The following is a 24,897-nucleotide window of genomic DNA, read 5'->3' as shown; positions in this document are numbered from 1 at the left end:
CCCTGATGTCCTTAGACAGCTCTCTGGTCTTGCCCATTGTGGAGAGGTTGGAGTCTGATTGATTGAGTGTTGACAGCTGTCTTTTATGCAGATAACGAGTTCAAATAGGTGCAGTTAATACAGGTAATGAGTGGAGAATGGGAGGGCTTCTTCAAGACAAAACTAACAGGTCTGTGAGAGCTGGAATTCTTACTGGTTGGTTGGTGATCAAATACTTATTTCATGCAATAAAATGCAAATTAATTATTTAAAAATCATACAATGTGATTTTGAGAATTTTTGTTTTAGATTCTGTCTTTCACAGTTGAAGTGTATCGATAAAAATTACAAACCTCTACGTGCTTTGTAAGTGGGAAAACCTGCAAAATCGGCAGTGTATCAAATACTTGTTCTCCCCACTGTATATATATATATATATATATATATATATATATATATATATATATATATATATATATATATATATATATATATATATATATTCCTCTCTGACTCTGAGGTATGTCCAGAATACCAATGGCAAGGATCTCCATTTCCTCTGGAGTTTCGTTCACAGGAACGCTGTTTCTGGTGTGTTCCATCCCGTCAAGCTGCTGAAGTTCGTCATCATCTTCTCCACATGAACCAAGCCATGTTCTGGGCTTTTTGTGCCGTACTGCTCACAGAACAGGCTTTGAGGTGGATCTCACCATTCACACTCTGGACTTCTTCCTCCTCACTGGATCACTGGATCACCGGACAAGCTTTTAGGACACCAACGACGACCAGCTATAAGCTCCTTTCTCCACACAGGACATGGCTTTCTCCCCACTCGTCTCGTGCGAACCTCTCTCTCATTGGTCCACATCCGATGTGGACTTACAAAGTCCATGATGCAGCTTGTGGGAAACTGCCATTGCTTCTGAGGGGACTTCAACAAAGCCCCCACCGCACCCTTGGCGCATGAAAGACACCACATGTGCCCTCTGGCTCCTCTCTGCACTCTTTACTGTACATCGTCTGTCCTGTGTGCCACTGCATCAAGCACACGAGATGTGCCGTACTTTATTATGTATGGGAAAAGTGTTGCACTTCATACCACGGACATGCATGCGAGAAGGGACAAAGTCCGATGTGGTGAAGGTAATCCGATCGGCCCGTAGGATTAATGACCACAGGCGGACCAAGGGATGACCGACCGGTTGCGGGGTTGAAGGTACGACCAATGGGGTGAAGAAGGGATTGTAGAATTGAGATTTTGTGAAGGGGATTTTTGGTGCACTGAGAAAGGCAGAGGGGGTATTGTTGGAACGGACTGATGGGGGTTGAAAGTCGCATGGAGGGGAGGGGGGTGACATACCGATGGGGGTATTGGAAGAACGATTGAAAGGAGCAGAGGGAGGAGGGAAAACATTACACCGAGAAAAACACAAACCAACCTCAACGCATACCACTCCAAACCCTTAGACAAGGGGCTAAGGTCTACCTGCACATAGACTATTGAAATAACTCATCCTCGGGTTGCCTACATGTCCATGTATGCTCTCCCCTGGGGTGCTTTTCCAAAACCATCACAATATAATGCTTTAAGAATAGTCATGACTGTTTAAACTTTAAAGGATTCAAAATTACCGCCTCCATTGAAGGTGGATGGAGGTTGTTTTCACCCCTGTTTGTTTGTCTATGAGCAGAATATCTCAAAAAGTCAAGGTCAGATTTGGCCAAAATTTGGTGGACACGTTGGATGTGAGATAAGGATGAATTGATTATATATTGGTGAAGATCTGATGCCAGATCCGAGATTTAAAACGTTTAAAAGTGTTTCTTCACCTTTGAGAGATGACCCTAAAATGGTACATATATATAGCATGATATTTACCCTGCACACGTGAAGCGAAGAGCAAGGAAAAGCAATTGGTTCATGTCCGTCCGTCAGTCTGTCTGTCTTGTCAGTTTATGATCGAGGAACAATTTATTTAAATTGAATGTTATATTTTGAACATGAATCGGAACATGAAGAGGAAGACAAGTTTTACTGTACCCTGGCTCAGAATTGGGCGAGGTCATATTTTTACTGTATCTCCCTGCCTGGCAGTCAAACAAAATTGAAAATCATTCCAAACAGGAAACATACTGTTTTTAAGGACATTATAAAGGACACAAACAACAGTCATGGACAACTAATGTGACTTGTTGGATAGGGTGATGTAATAGCCACTGAGGGAAACGGCAGTAAAACCCAGAAATAATTTATTTATATGCTTCTACACCTCATTAAAATATTATTAGTCTCGCCCTAAAGGGGATGCAATACCGTTGCGGGCCGGGTATCGGCGACGAGCACGACTGCTAGATGGAGCTGCAGTCAACTCCACCGAACACCCGGAATTTATAGGTCGTCACCCCGGACAACTCTGGAGCTGACGGGTCCCTTAACGGACCGAAGATCGCCAATATATAGACCACGTGGGGTAGGGTCAATTGCCAATTTTAACTTACCTGAATACCCACATCGTCCAAACTACCGGGGAAATTCACCCTCGACAGCCCTCGTACGAGTCGAGCCGTTAGCGTGCCCGACCCGTGCGCAACCCGAGCGGACGGTTGCCAAAGTTCCGTTGGTCTAATCGTACATTTACAGTGGCAACAGCATTTATAATTCACCAACACGCGCCACGCTAAGCCAATGGAAGAAACACAGCAACAAACTGATACATTTAACAAATGTATTTATTTATAATGGGGCAGGGGAGCATGCAAGAAGGCAGAGTTAACCGAATATAGAAGGAATAGCAATTTATGTACAAGCACTTATGCAGTTTTACTGAATAGACTGGCACCACAAACACACACACACACACACACACACACACACACACACACACACACACACACACACACACACACACACACACACACACACACACACACACACACACACACACACACACACGTACACCCAAGAACCGGTGGCCACAGCTTTTATTGAGGCCAACAACTCTGAGGGAAAGGCGAGCTGAAGACCAGAGCATGCACTCGGACCTGTCCACCTTGTGTGGTCTTCGAGCTGGTGGGATGGTGGGACTCGGACCTTTCGCGTATGAGGCGAACGTGATAACCACTCGTGTCAGGCAAATGCGATCTCCACTCGTGTCACCCGTTTCTCTCTCCTTGTTCACCGACAGAGACACGGCGCGCAACCCTTGTGGTTCTTGTGGAGGAAGGATCTCTTAAGCAAGCTCTTCCTCTGGTCCGATCGCGCCGCCACGTTATTCACCCTGTCCAGGGGGGAAGAGGCCGCTTCCCCCCTCTCCGCTCTCCCTCACTGGACGGTTTTGGCGTGCAGAATCGCTCGTCGCCCTGTCATTGGCCAAAAACGAGCGGCAAGTCCGTCGATTGGCCCGGGGGGCGTGGTGACGTCACGCGGACCGCCTTTCTCACTGTCGCAGGGTCTGATTGGCTGAGCAGCGGCCACCCGTCTCGTAGCACGCTGATTGGTCGAGGGCCGCCGCGAGGCTCCTCCTTGAACTCTGCCCACCATGGCGTCGGCCAGAGTGAGGTGAAGGTGAGGGTGATGCTGGCGTTGTTGTAGTTTTGAGGATTTAAAAATAAAAGAAAACCCTGACTATCAAAGTAACTTCACAGCACATGTACATTTATTCACCCATTAAACAAGGGACAGGGACTCTTACTAAAAACACATACTTACCAATATAACTGTTCTATAGGACCTGTATGTTTGTGTGCACAAGGCTTCCAAATTCATAACAATACTATTGCAATTAGTGGGTTTTTTTTGTATACATTGTAGAGGCTCATATGAGAGCTAACACATAATGTACAACAACGGGGGGGGGGCAGGAGGGGAGGGAGAGGGAAGGACAAAACAGTGAGGAACAGAGACACGAGGAGATCTGTGGAAGGGGAAGGGGTTGGGGGGGGGATATCTCACCAAGAAGTCGATTGTTATCTCCATAATTTGGGTTTTTGTAGGTGGAACAGAGTCCTCCCAGGACTCGAAGTATCCACCTTCATTTTGGTGAAGGATTGTGATTCATGGGCTAAGTTGTGTTGTTCTCAGAGTTTTGTTCGGAGTGGTCTTTTCAGGATCTTCCCTGATCCCCAGACAGCCTTCAACTGTCGTTCGTTTGTGGTAATGTCCCCAGGGATGGTTTGTTGGATCTTTGTGAGGTTCTTTATCATTCCCGTTGCTCCAATTATCACTGGTACAATTTTGGCGTTCTTCAGCTTCAAAGATCTTTTCATTTCATTCCTGAGGTCTTGGTATTTGGTCATTTTCTTGTTTCTGTGTTATTTAGACCAAAATCACTGTGTACTGTGTCCTCAGTTAGCAGCATGCCTTATTTTCCTTTTTGTATCTGAGTACTATGTCCGGTCGCAGTGCTTTATTTTCTGTGTTCACGCTGGATGCTATCTCATCAGGTTGTACGTGAGCATTATCTCCTTGTTTTCAATGATTGCTTTGATTTGTGTTTCCATGAGTTTTGTGGAATGTGGATATTGAAATTTCTGCAGTTGTGCAGGTGGATTAATCTCCATTCCTTGCTGTGCCTTTGTGTGCACAACTGTTCTGACATGAGTTTTTTTTTTACATCCTGAAAAGAGGTGACTCATGCTTCCTGTTTCACCTTGCAAAACCTACACTTGTTGGATTGCCTCAGTCCGGCGATTTTCTTAAAGCCAAACGTGTGGTGTCCTTGGTCTTGGGCATTTATTATGATTCGTTCTCCATCCCAATTGAGCTGATCTCTTCTTAGCAATTCCAGTGATCCTTTGTCTATTCCCAATCTGTCCAACTCATTTTTTATATTTCCTTGCTCTTTTGACTTTCTCCCAGTTGTCACTATATATCTGTTGGTATTTTGTGTTGTATTTTAATTTTGTCTTTTTTGCAATCCTTGGGGCTGTATTTGTTGCTGTTTCAATTCGGTGCACGACATCTTCTAGATTATCATCTCATTCAGAGATGATCAGGATGCACTGATTTTTGTCGAACATTTTGTGGATCATGAGGAGTTGCCTTGTCCTAATGTCTAATTTTTTGATTTCCGCTTGTGGCCAGTTTACGATTCCACAGTTGTATTGGAACACTGGTCCAGCTAGTTGGTTATGGCTTTGATTTTGTTCCTTGGGGACAGGTATGTTTTCAGGATCAGCCTCGTTCTCTGCAGGTATTCTTTGGTAATTGTTTTGTACATTTTTTATGACATATTTGGTGGCCCTCTTCTGCTCCAAGGTATTTGTAAGATGCTTCATTGTCTAGCTCCTCTGTTGTTGTATCTTGGTCGATTTTTATGTTGTCCGTTTTTGTTGGTCTACCTTGTACGAATGTGTACTTGGCACACTTAGAGCCTAAACTCCATTTGGGTGTCATTGAAGGACCGTTTCACGAATTTCACTTGTTCTGCCAATTTTTTGTCATTTGGTGCAAAGAGTTTTAAATCATCCATGACCAGTAGATGTGTCACCTTCTTATTTATTTGGATGCTCTTTTATTTGGTTGTTAGGGTGTAATCGTGTCCTTACTCATTAATGATGTCACTTAGTCCCCATGGAGAATATTTTATTATTAACTCTGATATCATGGGTTGCATGGTAAAGCAGCCATATTGGATAAAAAGGAAAACATTCGGACATCACTTTCTCCAAACCCACTCAACGGAAAATATTGAAACTTAGCATATGTCATTAACTTCCAGTGGGGTATATAGGGTGATAACGATGACATCATTGGAGAAGTGGTATTCCAGCCATAATTTATCAAATTTAAATCCTTATCCGAAAAATCTGAAACTTCGTATATCTGATCTTGGACCCATGTGAGTGTAGAATTAAATTTATGACGTTCATAGCCCATGCCGAGAAACTTTGTGACATCAAAGGGTGCATGGATGATACGGGTATATGGGCCATAATAGCAGTTGGCCGAAATAGTAACATATTCAGTTAACGATGGTATTTTTGTTCAGAATGAACATGCGAGGCGAGATTATACGCTCTATGAGTGTCGTTCTAGTTTAAATTGAATTATAGAATTGAAGACTGTAGAACACAAATGCCCTTCATAATATGTCCAGGAACGATGCAATATATTGAAATATAGCATGAGAGGGCGTGACGTGTATCAAGGTCAAGAGGATGCCGCCAATATGGCAGTGTACGATGATGATTGCCTCTGCATCCTATGGTGATCAATAAAGCCTCCATCTCCTGAATTGCGACTCAACGTCGTCTTACTAAAGTGCATAATGGTGCTTGGTGTACAAGACTGCTTCAGTAGCACTAAACTTCAGGATTTTCTTCAAAATCATTATTTTATTAAAATTGAAGTACAGGAGGGCCTTTGCTGTTCATGGGTTTCCCTTTCGTAGATTCGCTCTATCACGATGAATTTATTGATGCAAGCTTTGCAGATTGCAATCAATGCGTTCGAATAATCGTGGGTTGGCGAACCCTTTTCCACATTTATTCACCAAATTAACATGGGCAGTCAACACAATAACCCCCTCAAATCCTGCAACATCATCATCACCATCATCTCCATAAACTAATCTTTATCGTCGCCATCAACATTGCCGTTAATGGATTAAGTTTATCATTATTATTGTTAAAGGTAAGTTTCATGATCTTAATAATTTAAGAAAATTAACTTTATGATATGGGCTTAATGCAGGAAAATAAGCCTGTTGTTGCCTTAATGGTTAAGGTGGGAGGCAGTCTTCAGGTCTTGAGTTTGAGCCCCTGTCGTGCCGTTAAACAACACCATGGTGGGTTAACTCGCCCTGTCATCCGTCTGATGTCAGCAAGATGAGAACCAGCTTACCAGGAAACAGGGGGTACTGTATCAGTGGCACCGCCGTGCTCCCAACAGTGATGCAACCAGCAGCCATAGGTTGCAAACAAAATAACTAGAACAGCACTGGGTGGAGTGCAAACCTCTGCCAGGCTGATCAGTTTACGTTTTGTATCCCACTGATAGGCCGGGTCTGGATCCAGACCTTCACCAAAATGTAATCGGCTTATTCTCGTCACCTAACCAACTCATCCACAAAGTTTTGTATTAACTCGTCCGCAATGTTTCGAAACATCATGCAATATAACTGTTTTGGGCCCATCTCTCAATGGTGGAAGGATCACTTAAAAATTTAAAAACTTATTGCATCCGGATTCGGATCTTCACCAAACTGAAATAAATTCTTCCTTATCACACAACCAACCTGTCGACTAAGTTTCGTCCAAATCCGTGCACAACTTGTTGACATATCCTGCTCACAGACAAACAGATAGGGGTGAAACAATAACCTCCATCCACCTTGGGTGGAGGGGGTAATTTCCGTTACAAAGATGAAACAATACGTTTAAAACAGTAGCAAAGCAGTTTTCACCACAATTGATGCCAATGAAGAATCGTCCCAAAATGATGAGCTCGTATAAATGGAGTGGTTGACTCACTCCCATGATGGTCGCCGCCAGCAAAGCCAGGAAATTGTTGGCAAGTAGAGCTTTTTTCCTGCCATTCATCAAACAGACAGAAGTGAGTGTGACACAATGATTGTTTCATCATCGACAATCGAAATAATCCTTTTTATCATGAGAACTCATACCGGCAGTATTTACCTAAATACCATGTACGAAATACACGACAAAGTTCATCGGAAGCATGAAGGGATAACATGAGAGGGAAAATAAAGTGAACGGTCAGCAAAATTAACTGAACAAAACGACAAGTAAAGTTAGCAAGACATAATGGGACGAGTTGGAGACATGATAAAGTTAATGAGCTACAAGATGTTCGGTACAAGAGTTTGTGATAGACACAATGAAGTTTGTGAGAAGCTTGACCGAGTTAGTGACATGAGCAAGGGTCATGAGAGGGCCAAAAAAGTTAATTGTGAGATGATGAAGTTAGTGAAGCCATGGATTATACGGTGCCCCCACGTTACCTGCCGAGTTTCGAGGCAAGAGGCCCTGTTAAGAAGGAACCCAAGGCACCCCCTGCTGTGTAGATGGAGACCATCACTGACCACAAAAGTGTGATCAAGTTCTCATCGATAAACATGCCGTAGCGCTCGCAATAGGTGTTGTTGATAAAGTTTTTAATGTCCTAGGTGGTGGGAAGAGAAGTCCAGTAAACACTGTATTTTATTGTGGTTGGGGTGAGGAGTGGGGTGTTGTTGGGTTCATGATAACATTGAGCATCCCATAGTGCCCTGGCAATACACCATCCCACGGTGTCACCATGGTCTGCCATTATTTCTCAGACTGGCTGTGGCCTTGTCAAGAAGGACAAAAGAGTGTGTTTGAGGGAACACCGTTTAAATGAAAGCTCGAGCTGAAATATCACATTATCTTTACACAAACTGCACATTGTCAGATTTGTCATTAATTCGGTGCTTCAATCTCATCGTGACCCTGACTTAAACTCGTTATGATTTATCACACCGGGTGTCACGTACCCATGTTGGCGCGTTCATGACAGAGATGTTGAAGCCGTACTGGAAAGTTCCACCAATGCCCGTTGCCGATGCCAACAGCAATAAGTGGAGAGATGGAACCTGCAAAGGGACAGGTGCCAAGAAACAGAACATCACGAGTTTGCTCATTGAAAATCTTTTTAAAACATACCAAGTACAAACACATGAGACGGGTAGGTAATGGATGAGTTCTTGCTTTTATTACGAAACAATACACAGAAAAATGTTCTCCATCCGTGGTATTTGTTCGGTAAAGAAAGCAACAGTCGTTTTCATCATTAATTGAGCAAAGTGAAATATTAAGATAAGTTTGCTAAACATTTTTCTCAATTATTGTTCACACGATACCTGCAACAACCCCATAGTAAATGTGAAATTAAACCAAAATATATTGCACAGCGTGCAAGGATAACACCCAAGTTTTCTTCACTTATTGTGGAATTTTCCAAAAATTCTTTATTATTTCTCCAATGTTATTTTTTTTATTTTCAAAACTGACTTTTAAAATTTCCAAAATTTTTTTGATATCACAAAGTTATTTTGGAATTAAAAAAAAATATATTTAGCAAATTTTGCAATTAAAAATTGTTTTTTTCCAAAGTTGTTTTGTACTTTTGATAAAGTTTTTTCCTAATTTTTTTTTGGAATCTTCCAGTTTTTTCCCCAGGTTATTTTTTAATTTGCCATAATTTGAATCCAAAGTTCTTTTTGATTTTTCCATTCGTTGCGGCCTGCAGCGCACCAAACCAACATATGGAGAGAGCAGCTGGATGACCAAGCAAAGAAGAGACTGATCAGAGAGTCCACTGTCCAGGCCCCCAGTAGGCCCCAACAATAGGAAGGGTTCGACCAAACACAACCTTCCGATAACTATACTGCAAATGGAAACTCCAAAATAACCACCCTCTCCTCCTGTACATAAACTTCCTGGTTCCTTCCTCTCACCCACAGCCAATCACAGGTTTTATACTCATGGGTGGAACCATTGGGTCTAATTCTGGGGGAGGGGTGGGGGGACAAGAGGAAGAAGGTCACAGACTAACATATTTAAAAAAAAATTTTTCCCATTTTTTGGAACTCAAGGTTTGAACTCAGGACCCAAAGATCCTCAGCCAACCAGCTTAATCGTTAATCCACCACAAGTCATACACAATCAGGAGATTTACCCAAATATATGTCTCAAACACAAAGTTATCTTCAAAACACTTCAGGAGTCTGCATGGACATGGACATCATGGAAATGTATCCAACGGACGCATCATCTATCAAAGTTCATTTGTCTCAATATAATGATTATTATTTTAGTGTTCCAGGACATCACATATAGACAGTGACACCAGACATGTGCGTAGCCTTCCCCAAATCTATTTCTAGATTTCAAGTCCCTCCAATCCCTATTTGTTGCAGAGCCATACTCAACCCTATATTTAATCCAATGATTTATAGGATTATGTGCAGCTGCTCTTTCATGGCATTTCAAAGAATGCATGGCTGGATGAACTATACTGGCACTTGTCCGACATTCCACCGACTCCCCAAACTCTATAACAATTCATTTGCAGGGTTCTCTTCTCTCTTGATGTGATTTTTGATGATCAGGGTCTGCGCTGATTGCAGTCTTCAGAGTTAATGCTGATGTTCCCCACGGTTGATGATCAGGACCAATAAAATTATCTTGAAGGAGGTGCCCACTGTCTGACAGCCAATTATCATTCCTTTTGGAACTCGGTTTTGGGTGGATGTCTCCCTCCTGCAAACAGTAGTCCCATGACTTTTAGAAGTACAGTGTATGGCCAGCCATACTTGACGTTACCAATGTCTCAGTTGTCAGAAAGGAATTTTAAATGGATTCAGATTGAAAACTTGATGGAGTCTAAAAAGTTTGTTGTGCAATCTTTGAACATTATGGTTCCAGATTGCAATTAACATTCATTTTTTTTATATCGTTGAACACCCATGACGTCACAATCCTGGAATCAATCTTAAAAAGGGATGAGATTTATCTCAAATAATATAACTTTGAAACCAGTTTTATTCATACAGAAGAAAATGCTTCAAAGTTAGGCCACAGCGTGTCTTTAGGATCAGCAGTTTAAGATTTTAAACAGAATAGGAAATAATCCATGACATCTTTCAATCTTCTTTAATCCAAAGCCTGTGTAATACATGTGTAAATCTGTGTAAATCCTGCCTGTGTGAATCCCTGTGTAAATCCATCAAAGGGTAAGTAACCGAGAGGTTTATTACAACTTCATTGTAATTGTTTCTCTTTGTGGATTAATGTTACATGTGACATTAACATCGCGTGCCCTTTGTTTGTTTTGATTGTGAAACATTATTGATTTCGAGTCCATTGCTCAATTTTATAACTTTATCAACAGCTGAAGACCAGTTGGAATGTGCCATGAGGAAGCCCACTGGGAGATTAAAAAACACATTTGTGTTCACCCCTGGCCACCAAGCTACAAAGCCTTTATGATGCATTGAAAACTGGTGTCAACTTCCAAAAGGAGTTTCAAAATTTTTTTTTTCCCATTGAAGCCTCATATCACAACAAAACCAGACTCGGTGGTGTAACAGAGCGTCTGCTCCGAGTCTGCGAGGTTGTTGGGTCGAACTCTGGTCGAGTCATACCCAAGACTACAATGGTGCGTGCTGCTTCCTTGCTTGCTGCTCAGCATTTCAAAAAAGGACAGAACATGAAAAAAACAAAGAATTTTTGACAATGAAAGTGCAGGCTTAATGGGCCTAATGGGTGACTTCCTCCTCCGTCAAAGTTCCTTGCAAGGGAACTAATCTTATTATTATTATTTATGATAAACTAATAAATAAAATCCGTTGCTTTGCTGACAGGGATATGAATAGAGGGGAGGGAAGACAAAGAGAGGAGGGGGGGGTGAAGAGGGGAGGGGTAGAGATGAAAGGGGGGAGGGGAATAATGGAGGGGAGAGAGAGGAAGGGAGAGAGAGAAAGGGGGGAGGGAGGAGGGAGGGAAAAAGGAAGGGAGGGGAATGAGAGCAAGGAGGGAGATAAGGGGAGTGAAGAGGGTGAGGGGTGAGGAAGGTGGGAAGCTAGGAGGGGAGAGTGAGGAAGGTATTATTGATATAACCACCTCCAAACATAACCTCCACCTCCAACATAATAACCACCTCCAAACCACAACACAACCACCTGTGGGAACTTATCACAACCACCCATTGCTTACCACTTGATGAAAGTTGCAAGAAGGGTGAGAGAGGGAGTCGAGAGAGAGGAAGGAGGGGTAGGGGGGAGAGAGAGAGAGGAAAAACAAAGAGATGGGGGCAAGGGATGGAAGGAAGGAAGGATTGATGGATGAATAGAGGGATGGAAAGTGGATTCACAGCAAATTCCACCGGTGTTCATGAATTAATGAATGAATGAGTTCTCACTTGCTGTTCCCTCATCTGACATTACATTCCCTGCAGCATGTGCAATAAGCTTGGGTTTTGGAAACAACTCTCCCCTAATAACCTCTAAAGTACTCTACCAAAGGGTGCATCTCTAAGCGTGTCCAGGTAGTGGTCAGCATGAGCCCTCGGAGGTGAAGGCTACATTTAAAAGTTTTGCCAGATTTAACATCAGACAACAGAACACACATTTATATGTGTACTTCATTTACATTATCAATTAACATTGTCTTGAATGTCAATTTGTAATTTTATTTTCAAAAACACGACAACAGCTGTGATTAAAAAAAAAAAAGTCATTTACACCACCATCTACTGTATTGCCATGGCTTACAAACAACTGTTTGATCCATCCATCCATCTATCCACTGATCCATCCCTTCTATCCACTCCTTCCCTCCATCTTTCCTTCCATCCATCCATCTGTTGATAAGGAATGGCAGACTTGGCACCGCACGGCACCGTGGGGCACAACAGTGCAGAGTGACAAAACAGAGGGACAGTGCGGGCACTTTTGCAGTGCATCGCCATGGCTTGCAAACGAACATCCAAGCAGCTTGTCGAGCACTCGCCAAGTCGTTTAAGCACTCAAGCAAGCTCTCCAATGAAACGGTTGATAAGGAATGGCTGGCTTGGCAAGCGATTCGTGCTCGCTGATCGATCATATTAAACACCCTCCGGAATGTCAAACAATGTCTGAACTGGACAAATGAACACTTTGTTTTTTTTTTTAGCAGTCGGAACTGCTGCTAAGATCAATTTCACATTATAAATTTTGAAATGTGGCTCACATTAAGAGATTCTAGAGCTTATTACATGTGCGGAAATGAAATAAAGTCACAAACGCTGGCATCTCCGGGTGGTTATAAGCATTGCTATGTATCCAGCGATTCGTAGCTATGATGAACAGGCATTCGGTTATTTGAGTGAGGAAAGTGAAAAAAAACTTAATTGTAAATAAACTCTTGCGGTCTGTTCTAAGTCAAGGCATTGTTGAGCGGGTGAAACAAAATGGCAATTTAATACCCATCGAGGGAGAGCGAGATGGCCGAGGATCACCTGATGAAGGATATAATTAAACAAGACCGTTAATTATCTTCAAAAGGGATGTTTTAAGTCACTCAAACACCCAATTTTTACTCTTGCACTTTCTTGGAGGTTTCTTGGTATGCATGCAAAGTTTCAGGCTGCTAGGTTTCATGGTTTTGAAGTTATGGAGGAGACACTCACACACTGATGCACACAATTTATTATGACAGATGATACATCACCATAAGAAGCATCCTTTAAAGAACATTTTTCTCTTTTATTTTAAAAAAAAATTGTAGTTGCTTATTAGTTTAAAACCATCCATTTCGAATCACTCTGCAGATCTTCATTCTTCATTTGGTGGGTTGGGTTTGAGAGTTATAAAGAGTGTATTTCGGATAGATTGCCTGTTCTACATATTCGTGAAGGTGAACAATTTCATTACCATGCCAGTGTTAGCGAAACAAAGTTTTGAGTTCTAATTTCTTAAAACGTTTTTCCAACTCTTGCTTGTTGAAATGTAAAGGATCCACCTCTATGATCAATAATGATTATTTACATACCTTACAAAAAACAAATTAACTTCATTGTTTGTACTGTTGAGCAGGTCGTTTTCAAGGCAGACAAAGCAAATAACAGCCTTTGCTTACTCAGCCTCCCGTTCACCATTTCTCAATAAGTGCAAACATAACGGTTAAAGGCCAAAAGGAACAGCCTGTCTCCAAGGTACTAAGATGGCAGATTGAAACAATCATTATCATATTACACCAAGAAAATTCGAATCAGAGTTATGTTTCCATAAGCTGGAGATAAAAGGACTGGATGACTTCTGAGATATTACGTATCACATCACTCCCTGTTCACAATGTAATGTTTTACTCAAAGTTCACTAAAAGTTATCACAAGACTTGAATTCCATTCATTACATCATTATATTATTGTTCTTTGAGTAAAAATTTGATCTCGACATCCTCCACTGCTTATAAATCCATCCTGCTCTTTCCTCGATACTCCATCCTCAGCCTTCTGCATCCTATCTAGCATTATCTATCAGAACACCTTGCTTGCAATACACAGAAGAGTAACATATCTATCTATCTATCTATCTATCTCTCTCTGAGTGTCACATGCTGCTGAAGCAACTTCCTGAGCAAGGGTTATATTGGGTGGTTTGCCATTGCCTTGCCAGCTGTAATTAGGACACCACGGGATCTTTAACATCCACCAATTAATGTCGGCACACAGGACGCCTAGTTTAACGTCCATCAGAGGAATGGTACACCATTGAAAATTCACCCTGCCTGTGAAACACCAGGACAAATCATCTCCATGTGATCATATGAAACGAATAAACCATCTCCTGTGCATAAACCTCGAGGGCCCCCAAAAGCATATGCAGTCTCCACAGAGATGACTGCATCATCTGCGAAATCAAGGTCAGAGATCTTGACATTCCCAAATTATGCACCGCATCTTGATCTCTCCGACATCCTCTCAAGAATCCATCCATACAAGTGCTGGAAAGTGTGGGGGCCAGTACACACCCCTGACGAACTCCAGTAGTAACTGGAAATAAGTCAGAGATGGTATCACCACATCTCACAGCACTCTCAGTACCAGAGTAGAGTTCAGACATCGGATCGATCAGTTTTGGGGGCACACCACGAAGACCAAGAATCTTTCAGCAGGCATCCATATTTACAGAATCAAACAATTTGCAGAGATCAACATAGGCTGCAAGTAGTCCCTGCCGTAACTCTCATCTCTGTTCGGCGAGGAGCCAAACAGCAAGGATACAGTCTATCCTTGCTTGGAGGAATACAATGTATGCATCCCCCCTGTAAGCAGGATGAGAAACATTTGACCACAGCTGATGCTCTACACCCTCACACATTCCTCGCACAGAGGCCTCCTTGTCCACCCTCGGTGCACGTACAGTTTTACGCCTCAATTCCCTGAACAGCTCAGCTCTGCCATTTAGCCTGGCCTGTGGAATCCAGTGTCCCTTGAGAGACAAAATTCTTCTTCGCCCCACGGTGAGTTCCAAGACATCCACTGGCAACATCAAGGACGCTGGTCTTGAAGGCACTCCACAACTCTTCAGAATCCCGCAAAGCACCCAACCCCCCAAATCTCCTGTTCTCCAAATCTCCAAAGCACCCAGACCCCCAAAAATTGCCTGTTTGAAAATTCCTGAGATACCCTGTCATCCTTGAGCTTGCCAACATCCAGCCTCAGCTGAGATGGTACCATTCTTCTGGATTTAAGCTGCAACTTCAAAGTTGCTCCAACAAGCTTGTTGCCGGAATTGAGGAACTGAGCACTCTGGTAGACCCTGCAGTTCTAGATCATCCTCCAGTGACCACCAATAAGCACATGGTCAGTCACCTTTGCCACACCACCAGCATTGAAATGCCAAGTCCAGCGATGAGCCTGTGGGTGCTGAAGCCATGAACCAGCCACCCTAAGTCCATGAGTTCTTACAAAGTCAAGGAACTTAGTGCTATTCAGGTTTACAGTTCCAGACCTATGGGGACCAACACACGTCTCATAACTATCCCTAACAGTTCCAGTCGATGCAGTGAAATTCCCCAAGACTACAAGAGTATCTCGCCTGGGGCACTGATCAACCACAGACTCGAGCATGGCATAGAATGCATCCTTCAAGGTGAGATCACTCACCTCAGTCGGAGCAAATACAGAGACCAGGGAATCAAACACCCAAAGAGTGACGAATCCGTAGTCTCATAATATGCTCGTTGACCGGTGTTACCTCAATTATCATAGGAGTCAGCTTATTGGACACAGCTACAACAATTGCTTGTGCATGGTAACCATCAGAGTGACCAGATCAAGAGTCGGTGTAACCACCCACCATGATCTCGCCGCAATCCGGTCTTCGAACCTCAGAGAGTGCTGCAATACCAATGTTCCAACACTTGAGCTGTGATGGTAACAGAGACAGGTGATCATCCTCTCTTCAGAATAGGACATTCAAGGCACCCATCCGAAGGGACCGTGTCAGGGTAACCCAAAGAAACCACCGTCTGGTGGATGACACCTCAGCATCACTCCGCCACACACCACCACATTCTGACTCTGGAAGTTTACCCCATACTCTTCCTCCTATCATCAAAGAATAGGGGTCCTGAAGGCTTTTCCCCAATCCTGTCATCTGGTGAGCTGTCCTGCGAAGGGCAGCAGCACAGGAGGTACTCCCACGGGGTGGGTTTTCAGTTTTCTTTGCGCTTGTGGGTTTTGTGAAATTTGTTGTTTTACGGTGGACGGAGTGCAAATCCTGTCACCAACCTCCTAATAAGAAGTAACCCAACTGCAGGAGGACGTCCGCAGACACAGTTGGGCACTAGATATGGATGGCCGTTGGCTCACAAGGAGCTCCTCCGCCCTTTGACAGGTTTTGTTTTTAATCCTGCTGGGTGTCCATATTCATACACCCACATCACCAGAAAACTGGGTGGGGGAGATGGTTTACGTGCTGACAGCCTGACAATGAAACAGGTTAGTACAGGTTTACATGGTACCTGTAGTAAGTCACAGATTTCATCTGGTCCCATCAGCCGTGCACATAAAGCAGCTCTACACACACATAAACAACCTCCAGCCATGCATAAACCATCTCCCATCAACTGCATGCATAAAACATTTGACAGGTTGCAAGATGTCGACCCAGTGATAGAGTTGAACCTCCCATTCAAGAGGGGGTTGGATGATGTTTTGTTTCCATAGAAGGAGCTACACAGAAACCTGCAGCACTCGGCAAAAGAACTGTCGAATACCCATATTTTTTTCGCTCCAGCCCCTCCACCTGAAAATCAGCATCAATACCCTCACCTGCATTCCCCTTCAGTGCATAACTCATCAGCACCCTTACCTGCGTCCTCTTCAGAGAAATTCACTGAAGTCTAACTCATCCTAATTATCACATCAAGTATTACGTCGTATCTTGAACAGATTGACGCAAAACTTTAAGTGCGTCATCGGCTACCCTTTGTGGATATACGATTGATCACTAAAACGTCATCTGCCATGTGGTCTGGTAGCCATATTGGAATGAAGGAAACTCTTTATTTTTAATTATATCTCTGAAACAGCTTGCTTGCTCTGTTATCTTCTTCTTCTTCTTCTTTCGGCTGCTCCCGTTAGGGGTCGCCAGAGCGGATCATTCGTTATGATCCGCATAATGATTTGGCACAGGTTTTACGCCGGATGCCCTTCCTGACGCAACCCTGGTCGCCTCTTATGACACAGGGATATGGTACACCTATTCTAACCGGGGCATACACCGGGCCCAGTACACTGGTACTCACTTCGCCGACCTCGGAAGGATGACAGGCTGAGTCAACCTCCTGGTGTGTATTAATTCAAGCGGCCAACGGGGCTTGAACTCAGGACCTTTTGGATCCCAAGCCGCTACCCTAACCACTACGCCAACACCAGCTTGCTTGCTCTGTTATATCAAGATTAATTAATATTTTTAAACCCATGAACTTTGTTCGGAGTATATTTGTGTGTTTTGGGGGGTCACTGACATACAACGTAAAAAAATGAATGTAGGGGATGAAAAGTGTGGGGGGTGGGGGGGGGTGCAAAATTATAGCAATTGGCACATAATGTCAACAAAGAACTTGAAGATATAAAATTTCTGAAAATGATTGTAAAAACACTCTTTAAAGAGAAGAGTACAATCGGCCGACAATCAAAAGTTTGCTCAGAGTAAGCTAATCAAGATAATTAACTCAAATTGTATGTTTTAGGTGACCAAATAAAACAGGTTTTGGCTCATTCATTAATGCAATGAGAGCAATGCCAAATGAGTCACGTAACCTCATGCAAAGAACTTACAAATAGCAGTTTGAAAATAATTTACAAAAAAAACAAGTAAATGATTACTCTGTGTGATACCAACCAGATACCAAGTTCAGAAATTGCTTTGGTTCGGAATTTCAATGTTTCCACCCAAAATAACGAGATGTTTGTGAGAAGACCCCGGCATGACCTTCAATGTAACACCACATCCTGTATTTTTGTGTGTTTGACTGGCGATGTCTTCGAGACGAGGACCTCTCCGAGATGTAGTGACTCACTGATCGATTGCACATCACAAGCACATATTGCACTCTCTTCACAAATTAGACCGTGCCAGACGCGTTGCAACATGCTGTGTGTTCAAATGTACAAATCTCTCGGTCATCTCAACATGATGGACAATTTTCAACCGTAAAATTGAAATCGATGGGTGTACGTATTATTAGGAAGCAGTTTCCATCTTGAATTTGGTGCGATAGAACAAGCAGGAAATTTAAAAAATGAATCCATTATTTTTGTTTATCCATGCTGTCAACAGACTTGGGTCAATCTATTGTTCAGAAACGACTACCCTAACATATTCGTCTCCAAAAGTGACTTTTTTTAAACCTTACCCCCATCCATCCCCAACCGTATGCTCAGTACATTAACCTGCTAGCTCTGCAGTGAGCCCCTTCTATGGCAGATATGTCCTTCAACTAAGGTGAACAAAATAGAGATTGGGCCTCAATAATTCCTGTGTAACATTGATGTCCTCTCCTTCAATCCACACCGATCTCCCTTATGATTGCAACACTAAAATCCCATTGGCATATTTCTGCTTGGCATCCCCTGAATAATTACACCTCATAATCGACAACAAGCCCTGGACCCTTACGCTGCATTACACAATACAAAACTGCCTCAAGCTACCTGTACTCCATTTTTAAAAACTTTTTTTTGTGTACAAAGTCGAGGCTCGTGGAAGAGCTAGTATTAGTACACCGAACAGATCAGGACACAACAGGACAAAAGGAGCAGTTGAGAGAGGTGGGGGCACCAACAGCAAAGTTGAAGGCCAAGATAGAGGCAGACTTGGACAAAAAATGGGTGTGGGGAGGAATGGGGGGGGGGACAGAAGAGGAAGCATGGGATAGACAAGATGGATAGAGAAGGAAACTGTTGGGAGGGAAAACAGGAGATTTGGAAAATGGAGGGATTAAGTTGGGGGGATAACAAGGGTTGAAAAGATCATGGTTTTGGATTGGGGATGATCTGAGATTGGGGTGAACAGCTGTCTTGAAGACCTGGAGGGATCCTGGATTTAGGTAGTTTCACCAGATGAAGGTTGATCGTGGAACAGTTTACCTTTTGTATCCCACTGATAGGCCAGATCTGAACCAAAATGTAATCCGCTTGTTCTTGTCGCCAAACAAACTCATCCATCTTGTTTTGTCACAACTCATCCACAACTTTTTGAGATATCATGATATGTATTGTTTTTAGCCCCCAAACAATAGTGAAAATCATTCCAAATGATGAGGAACTGTTGAAGTTCCAATAAAGTCTCATGTACAAGTTCCAATAAAGTCCCACGTACAAGTTCCAATAAAGACCCACCTACAAGTTCCAATAAAGTCCCACGTACAAGTTCCAATAAAGTCTCATGTCGAATTTCCAATAAGGTCCCTTGTCCTTTTCCTCAAGACTGAGCGGGGCAAGGTGTTGTTCTATGTACTCTCATGGAAGGGGTCGGGCGAGTTGGCACCTGCTACTTTACAGAACAGGGATTGAACAGGGACAATATATATATATATATATATATATATATATATATATATATATATATATATATATATATATATATATATATATATATATATATAACAATTTACTATCCACGTGTATACAGAACAGAATTTCCAAGAAAACACCTGCCGTAACATCGATTACCTTTTCCACGTCACGTTTAACAGCTCTTGCCTCTCTGCTCCTGACTTTTCAGATGTTTCATGGTTGAAAAATGCTGAGATACTCATCTTATCTGAATGTTTTCCTTTTCATGTCATGTCCTCAAAGATTAGCCTCTCTTTGGTGCTCTGTTTGAAAACACAGAGGCTCAAAGTGGTCCTCGCAAACTATTTTGTGCCTGCCGAAAGAAAATTTGTCAACAGTTTGACCAGTTCCTATATTGTGACGTCATTTCTCTCTTCTCTGGACGTTTATCTGAATTTTGGATTTGTTCCTGGAAAAAGCTTTTCTTGCAATGTCCCATGCAGTTAGGGTTAGGGTTTGAATGAATGACAGTGTGAATGACAGTGATGATAAACATTTTGATGAATGATTTGGAGTTGACATTGCATTTGACACTTATCAGGAAGCATCCTTCAAGTCTGGAAGGTGAACTCTTCATACAGATAGAAGAAAACAACGAAGGAGAAGGAAAGTGACGGATCATGACGACATCGATTTACCAGCTTGGGAGGAAAGCTTCGTCGGTGTGGAAGAACACAAGATGACATTGACACATTTTCTCAAAAAAGAGCTGATGGAAAAAGCAGAACATCTTCCACAAAATAAAGACGTCGTCATCGGAAGGTGTAATGATCTAGAACATGTATCATCCGTAACACCAAACATGTCGAACTTCCGTTCCGCACAGGAAGTGGTAGATACAAGGATCGTTCTGCATGTTGGTGATGCAATCCAGAAATCCGATGCGTTTTCTCTTCTTCTTCTCTTCAGTTGTGTTACAGATGAAGGGATCCGGTGACATGCTGGAACAACAACGAAGCCATTCCTTCCACCACCTTGAGCCCTGAACAGAGGGCCACACTTCCATGATTCCACGCTGTAACAAGATGTGATTCAACCAATCGGTTTTATGGGCATGGGAAGAAGTCATTGTGGAAGACATTTATTAATCACAATCATCTGCTTTTGTCACTTCAACATGGAGACATGGCGAATGCTGAAACATTAATCATCAAACAATTGGAGTAAAACATCGACTGCAGAGGTTGTGGCCATTGTACGATTGGACGGGCTTCACAAAATCCTCAACCCAGAAAATCCACCACCAACACTGCAACTACACCTGATGTGTGTCCAGTACCAGGTCATAGTGTGGCCAGCAGCGAAAGAAGGCCTAAAGTAGCCTGTCCCCAAGGCCATGGACATGTATTGGAGGAAAGGAGAAACTCGTTCATTCAGATCTTGTACATCAGGAGTCTATTCCTGTGATGTGGACGGAGTTGTCGACGTGTGGATGTAAATATAACATGTGTTCACCTGGCATATGCACGTGCAACAAAAACGATCTCCCTTGCTCTGCTGCTTGTGGATGCAGTGGACAATGTTTAAATCCCAATAACCCGTGTCCATGTCCCGTGTCCATGACCCATTTCCATGTTGATTGCAGTGGACCATGTTGAAATCCCAATAACCCGTGTCCATGTTGATTGCAGTGGAAAATGTTTAAATCCCAATAACCCGTGTCCATGTCCAATGTCCATGTTGATTGCAGTGGACAATGTTTAAATCCCAATAACCCATTTCCATGTCCCGTGTCCATGTCCCGTGTCCATGTTGATTGCAGTGGAAAATGTTTAAATCCCAATAACCCGTGTACATGTCCAGTGTCCATGTCGTTTGCAGTGGACAATGTTTAAATCCCAATGACCCTTGTCCATGTCCCATGTCCATGTCGATTGCAGTGGACAATGTTTAAATCCCAATAACCCATGTCCATGTCCCGTGTCCATGACCCATGTCCATTTTGATTGCAGTGGACAATGTTTAAATCCCAATGACCCTTGTCCATGTCCCGCGTCCATGACCCATGTCTATGTTGATTGCAGTGGACAGTGTTTAAATCCCAATAACCCATGTCCATGTCCCGTGTCCATGTCGATTGCAGTGGACAATGTTTAAATCCCAATGACCCTTGTCCATGTCCCACGTCCATGACCCATGTCTATGTTGATTGCAGTGGACAGTGTTTAAATCCCAATAACCCGTGCCCATGTCCCGTGTCCATGACCCATGTCCATGTTGATTGCAGTCGACAATGTTTAAATCCCAATAGCCCATGTCCATGTCCAGTGTCCATGTTGATTGCAGTTGACAATGTTTAAATCTCAATAACCCGTCTCCATGTCCCGTGTACATGTCCAGTGTCCATGTCGATTGCAGTGGACAATGTTTAAATCCCAATGACCCTTGTCCATGTCCCATGTCCATGACCCATGTCCATGTTGATTGCAGTGGACAGTGTTTAAATCCCAATAGCCCATGTCCATGTCCAGTGTCCATGTTGATTGCACTGGAAAATGTTTAAATCCCAATAACTCGTGTCCATGTACAGTGTCCATGTTGATTGCAGTGGACAGTATTTAAATCCCAATAACCCAGGTCCATGTCCAGTGTCCATGTTGATTGCACTGGAAAATGTTTAAATCCAAATAACCCGTGTCCATGTACAGTGTCCATGTTGATTGCAGTGGACAGTATTTAAATCCCAATAACCCATGTCCATGTCCCGTGTCCATGTCCCGTGTCCATGTTGATTGCAGTGGAAAATGTTTAAATCCCAATAACCCGTGTACATGTCCAGTGTCCATGTCGTTTGCAGTGGACAATGTTTAAATCCCAATGACCCTTGTCCATGTCCCATGTCCATGTCGATTGCAGTGGACAATGTTTAAATCCCAATAACCCATGTCCATGTCCCGTGTCCATGACCCATGTTCATTTTGATTGCAGTGGACAATGTTTAAATCCCAATGACCCTTGTCCATGTCCCGCGTCCATGACCCATGTCTATGTTGATTGCAGTGGACAGTGTTTAAATCCCAATAACCCATGTCCATGTCCCGTGTCCATGTCGATTGCAGTGGACAATGTTTAAATCCCAATGACCCTTGTCCATGTCCCACGTCCATGACCCATGTCTATGTTGATTGCAGTGGACAGTGTTTAAATCCCAATAACCCATGCCCATGTCCCGTGTCCATGACCCATGTCCATGTTGATTGCAGTCGACAATGTTTAAATCCCAATAACCCATGTCCATGTCCAGTGTCCATGTTGATTGCAGTTGACAATGTTTAAATCTCAATAACACATGTCCATGTTGATTGCAATGGAAAATGTTTAAATCCCAATAACCCGTCTCCATGTCCCGTGTACATGTCCAGTGTCCATGTCGATTGCAGTGGACAATGTTTAAATCCCGATGACCCTTGTCCATGTCCCATGTCCATGACCCATGTCCATGTTGATTGCAGTGGACAGTGTTTAAATCCCAATAACCCGTGTCCATGTCCCGTGTCCATGACCCATGTCCATGTTGATTGCAGTGGACAATGTTTAAATCCCAATAGCCCATGTCCATGTCCAGTGTCCATGTTGATTGCAGTGGACGATGTTTAAATCCCAATGACCCTTGTCCATGTCCCATGTCCATGACCCATGTCCATGTTGATTGCAGTGGACAGTGTTTAAATCCCAATAACCCGTGTCCATGTCCCGTGTCCATGACCCATGTCCATGTTGATTGCAGTGGACAATGTTTAAATCCCAATAGCCCATGTCCATGTCCAGTTTTCAATGTTGATTGCACTAGAAAATGTTTAAATCCCAATAACCTGTGTCCATGTACAGTGTCCATGTTGATTGCAGTGGACAGTATTTAAATCCCAATAACCCATGTCCATGTCCCGTGTCCATGTCCCGTGTCCATGTTGATTGCAGTGGAAAATGTTTAAATCCCAATAACCCGTGCCCATGTCCCGTGTCCATGACCCGTGTCCATGTCGATTGCAGTGGACAATGTTTAAATCCCAATGACCCTTGTCCATGTCCAGTGTCCATGTTGATAGCAGTGACAGATGATACACATGATGAAAGTTCATTGTTGTCTCCTCAAAGTTTATCTCACCGTACATTTACTCGGAGTACATATTGTTGTTTAAGATGAAGACAATCACATGGTTGTGTTGGACAGACCAAATTGCTCAAAATAGATAAAATCTTAAATAAAAAAAATCAAAGTTAAAATAGTTTTTTCTTCAAGATAATTGACGCATTTAGTTGATGTCAATAAAATATTTCATAAATCGTTTTATGTACAAAAGTAAACAAGTTTGAAACAAAACCAGAGACGGGAAACTTCCTCCAAGTTTGATGGTTTAGGATATTCTCTAAATCGTACTTTTGTGCCAAAAGGGAAGTATTTATATAATTGCTGATCACACGGTTATGTGCAGGTCCACAGGACGAGTACGGGTCATTTTTACGTCACAAAAGATCCGACGAACAACTTATTATATGTTAATACGTTAAAACGTTTCATGCGAACATGTGAAATTTCGCATGTTATTCGAAAAGAGTAGGCCACTGTGTGCCGGTGCATTGACCAAGTTGTTACATTAAGTTAAGGCTACGAAGTACAGAGAAGAGAAATTTGTCGATTTCAGTGGACGGGTGTGGATTATAATATGTGCAGGCCCGTGCATGATGGGCCAAGCGAGTGGGCTAGCCCGAAAGCTAAGTTTTGTCAAATTAAAAAGAAAACCCCTGATTCGATTCCAGCCTCACCTTGTTTCTCGGACCAGCAGATGTTTCCTTGACTGTGAGTGATCTGGCCTGTTTCTGACCAGAGAGACCGTGCGGCACCGTAACCAGTGCCATTCCCCTGTACGCAAAGTTCCCTCTGGTCCCCCAGGTTGGAGGGAAGTCTCAGCGAGCTTCGCACGTTGGTGCCTTTGAGTAAATGACAGAGGAGCGAGGCATGGGTGAGCTGTGAGGGGTCTGATGCTGAAGAGAGCGGGAGGATCGCGAGGGAGGGGTTTGGCTGGAAGGAGGAGGGAGCAGTTCTGAGCAAGACCTGCTGGTGGGGATACTGTATCTATTTATTAAGTACGTGAGGGATAGATTGGTTCCGCGAACATTTGAGATTTAGTTCAGGATTGATATTTATATCAATTTGCACATAAGCCCATGAGGGTGAGCTCAGGTGTTGGAACTCTTTTTTATTTATTTAAATAATGATTCCAATATGATGGAGGAGGTCGAGTGGAGATAATTTATGGACAGTGAGAGGTGGAGTATGCCTGGTGTTGGCTTAATGGTTAGGATCCTAAGATCCTGAGTTCAAA

The 24,897-nt window shown here is 42.9% G+C and overlaps 1 protein-coding gene across 9 annotated transcripts in view; it reads right to left on the bottom strand.

Annotated features, from left to right (window-relative positions):
• The window catches only part of SLC2A11 (solute carrier family 2 member 11), a 79,520-nt gene extending 54,947 nt beyond the window's left edge, over positions 1 to 24,573 (bottom strand). For 7 of the 9 annotated variants that reach the window (XR_015052489.1, XM_085860078.1, XM_085860081.1 and 4 more), the window contains exons 1-4: positions 24,338 to 24,573; positions 8,457 to 8,555; positions 7,944 to 8,104; positions 7,386 to 7,510 (exon numbers count right to left, since the gene is read on the bottom strand). Coding sequence is in view for 8 of the 9 variants with exons in the window: in XM_085860078.1 (XP_085716204.1) it covers positions 7,386 to 7,510; positions 7,944 to 8,104; positions 8,457 to 8,555; positions 24,338 to 24,430 (478 nt within the window). In the remaining variant the exon portion in view is untranslated. Of the gene's footprint in view, positions 1 to 7,217; positions 7,266 to 7,385; positions 7,511 to 7,943; positions 8,105 to 8,456; positions 8,556 to 24,337 lie in introns of all 9 variants that reach the window. The other 2 variants (XM_085860082.1, XM_085860085.1) reach the window with 2 other exon arrangements.
• Positions 24,574 to 24,897: the final 324 nt, after the last annotated feature.

This window comes from Eptatretus burgeri, chromosome 16 (assembly GCF_056783735.1).
Source record: "Eptatretus burgeri isolate ZD-2024b chromosome 16, Ebu_testis_v1, whole genome shotgun sequence".
Lineage (NCBI taxonomy): Eukaryota > Metazoa > Chordata > Myxini > Myxiniformes > Myxinidae > Eptatretus > Eptatretus burgeri.
This window is presented reverse-complemented; position numbering and strand designations above follow the sequence as displayed.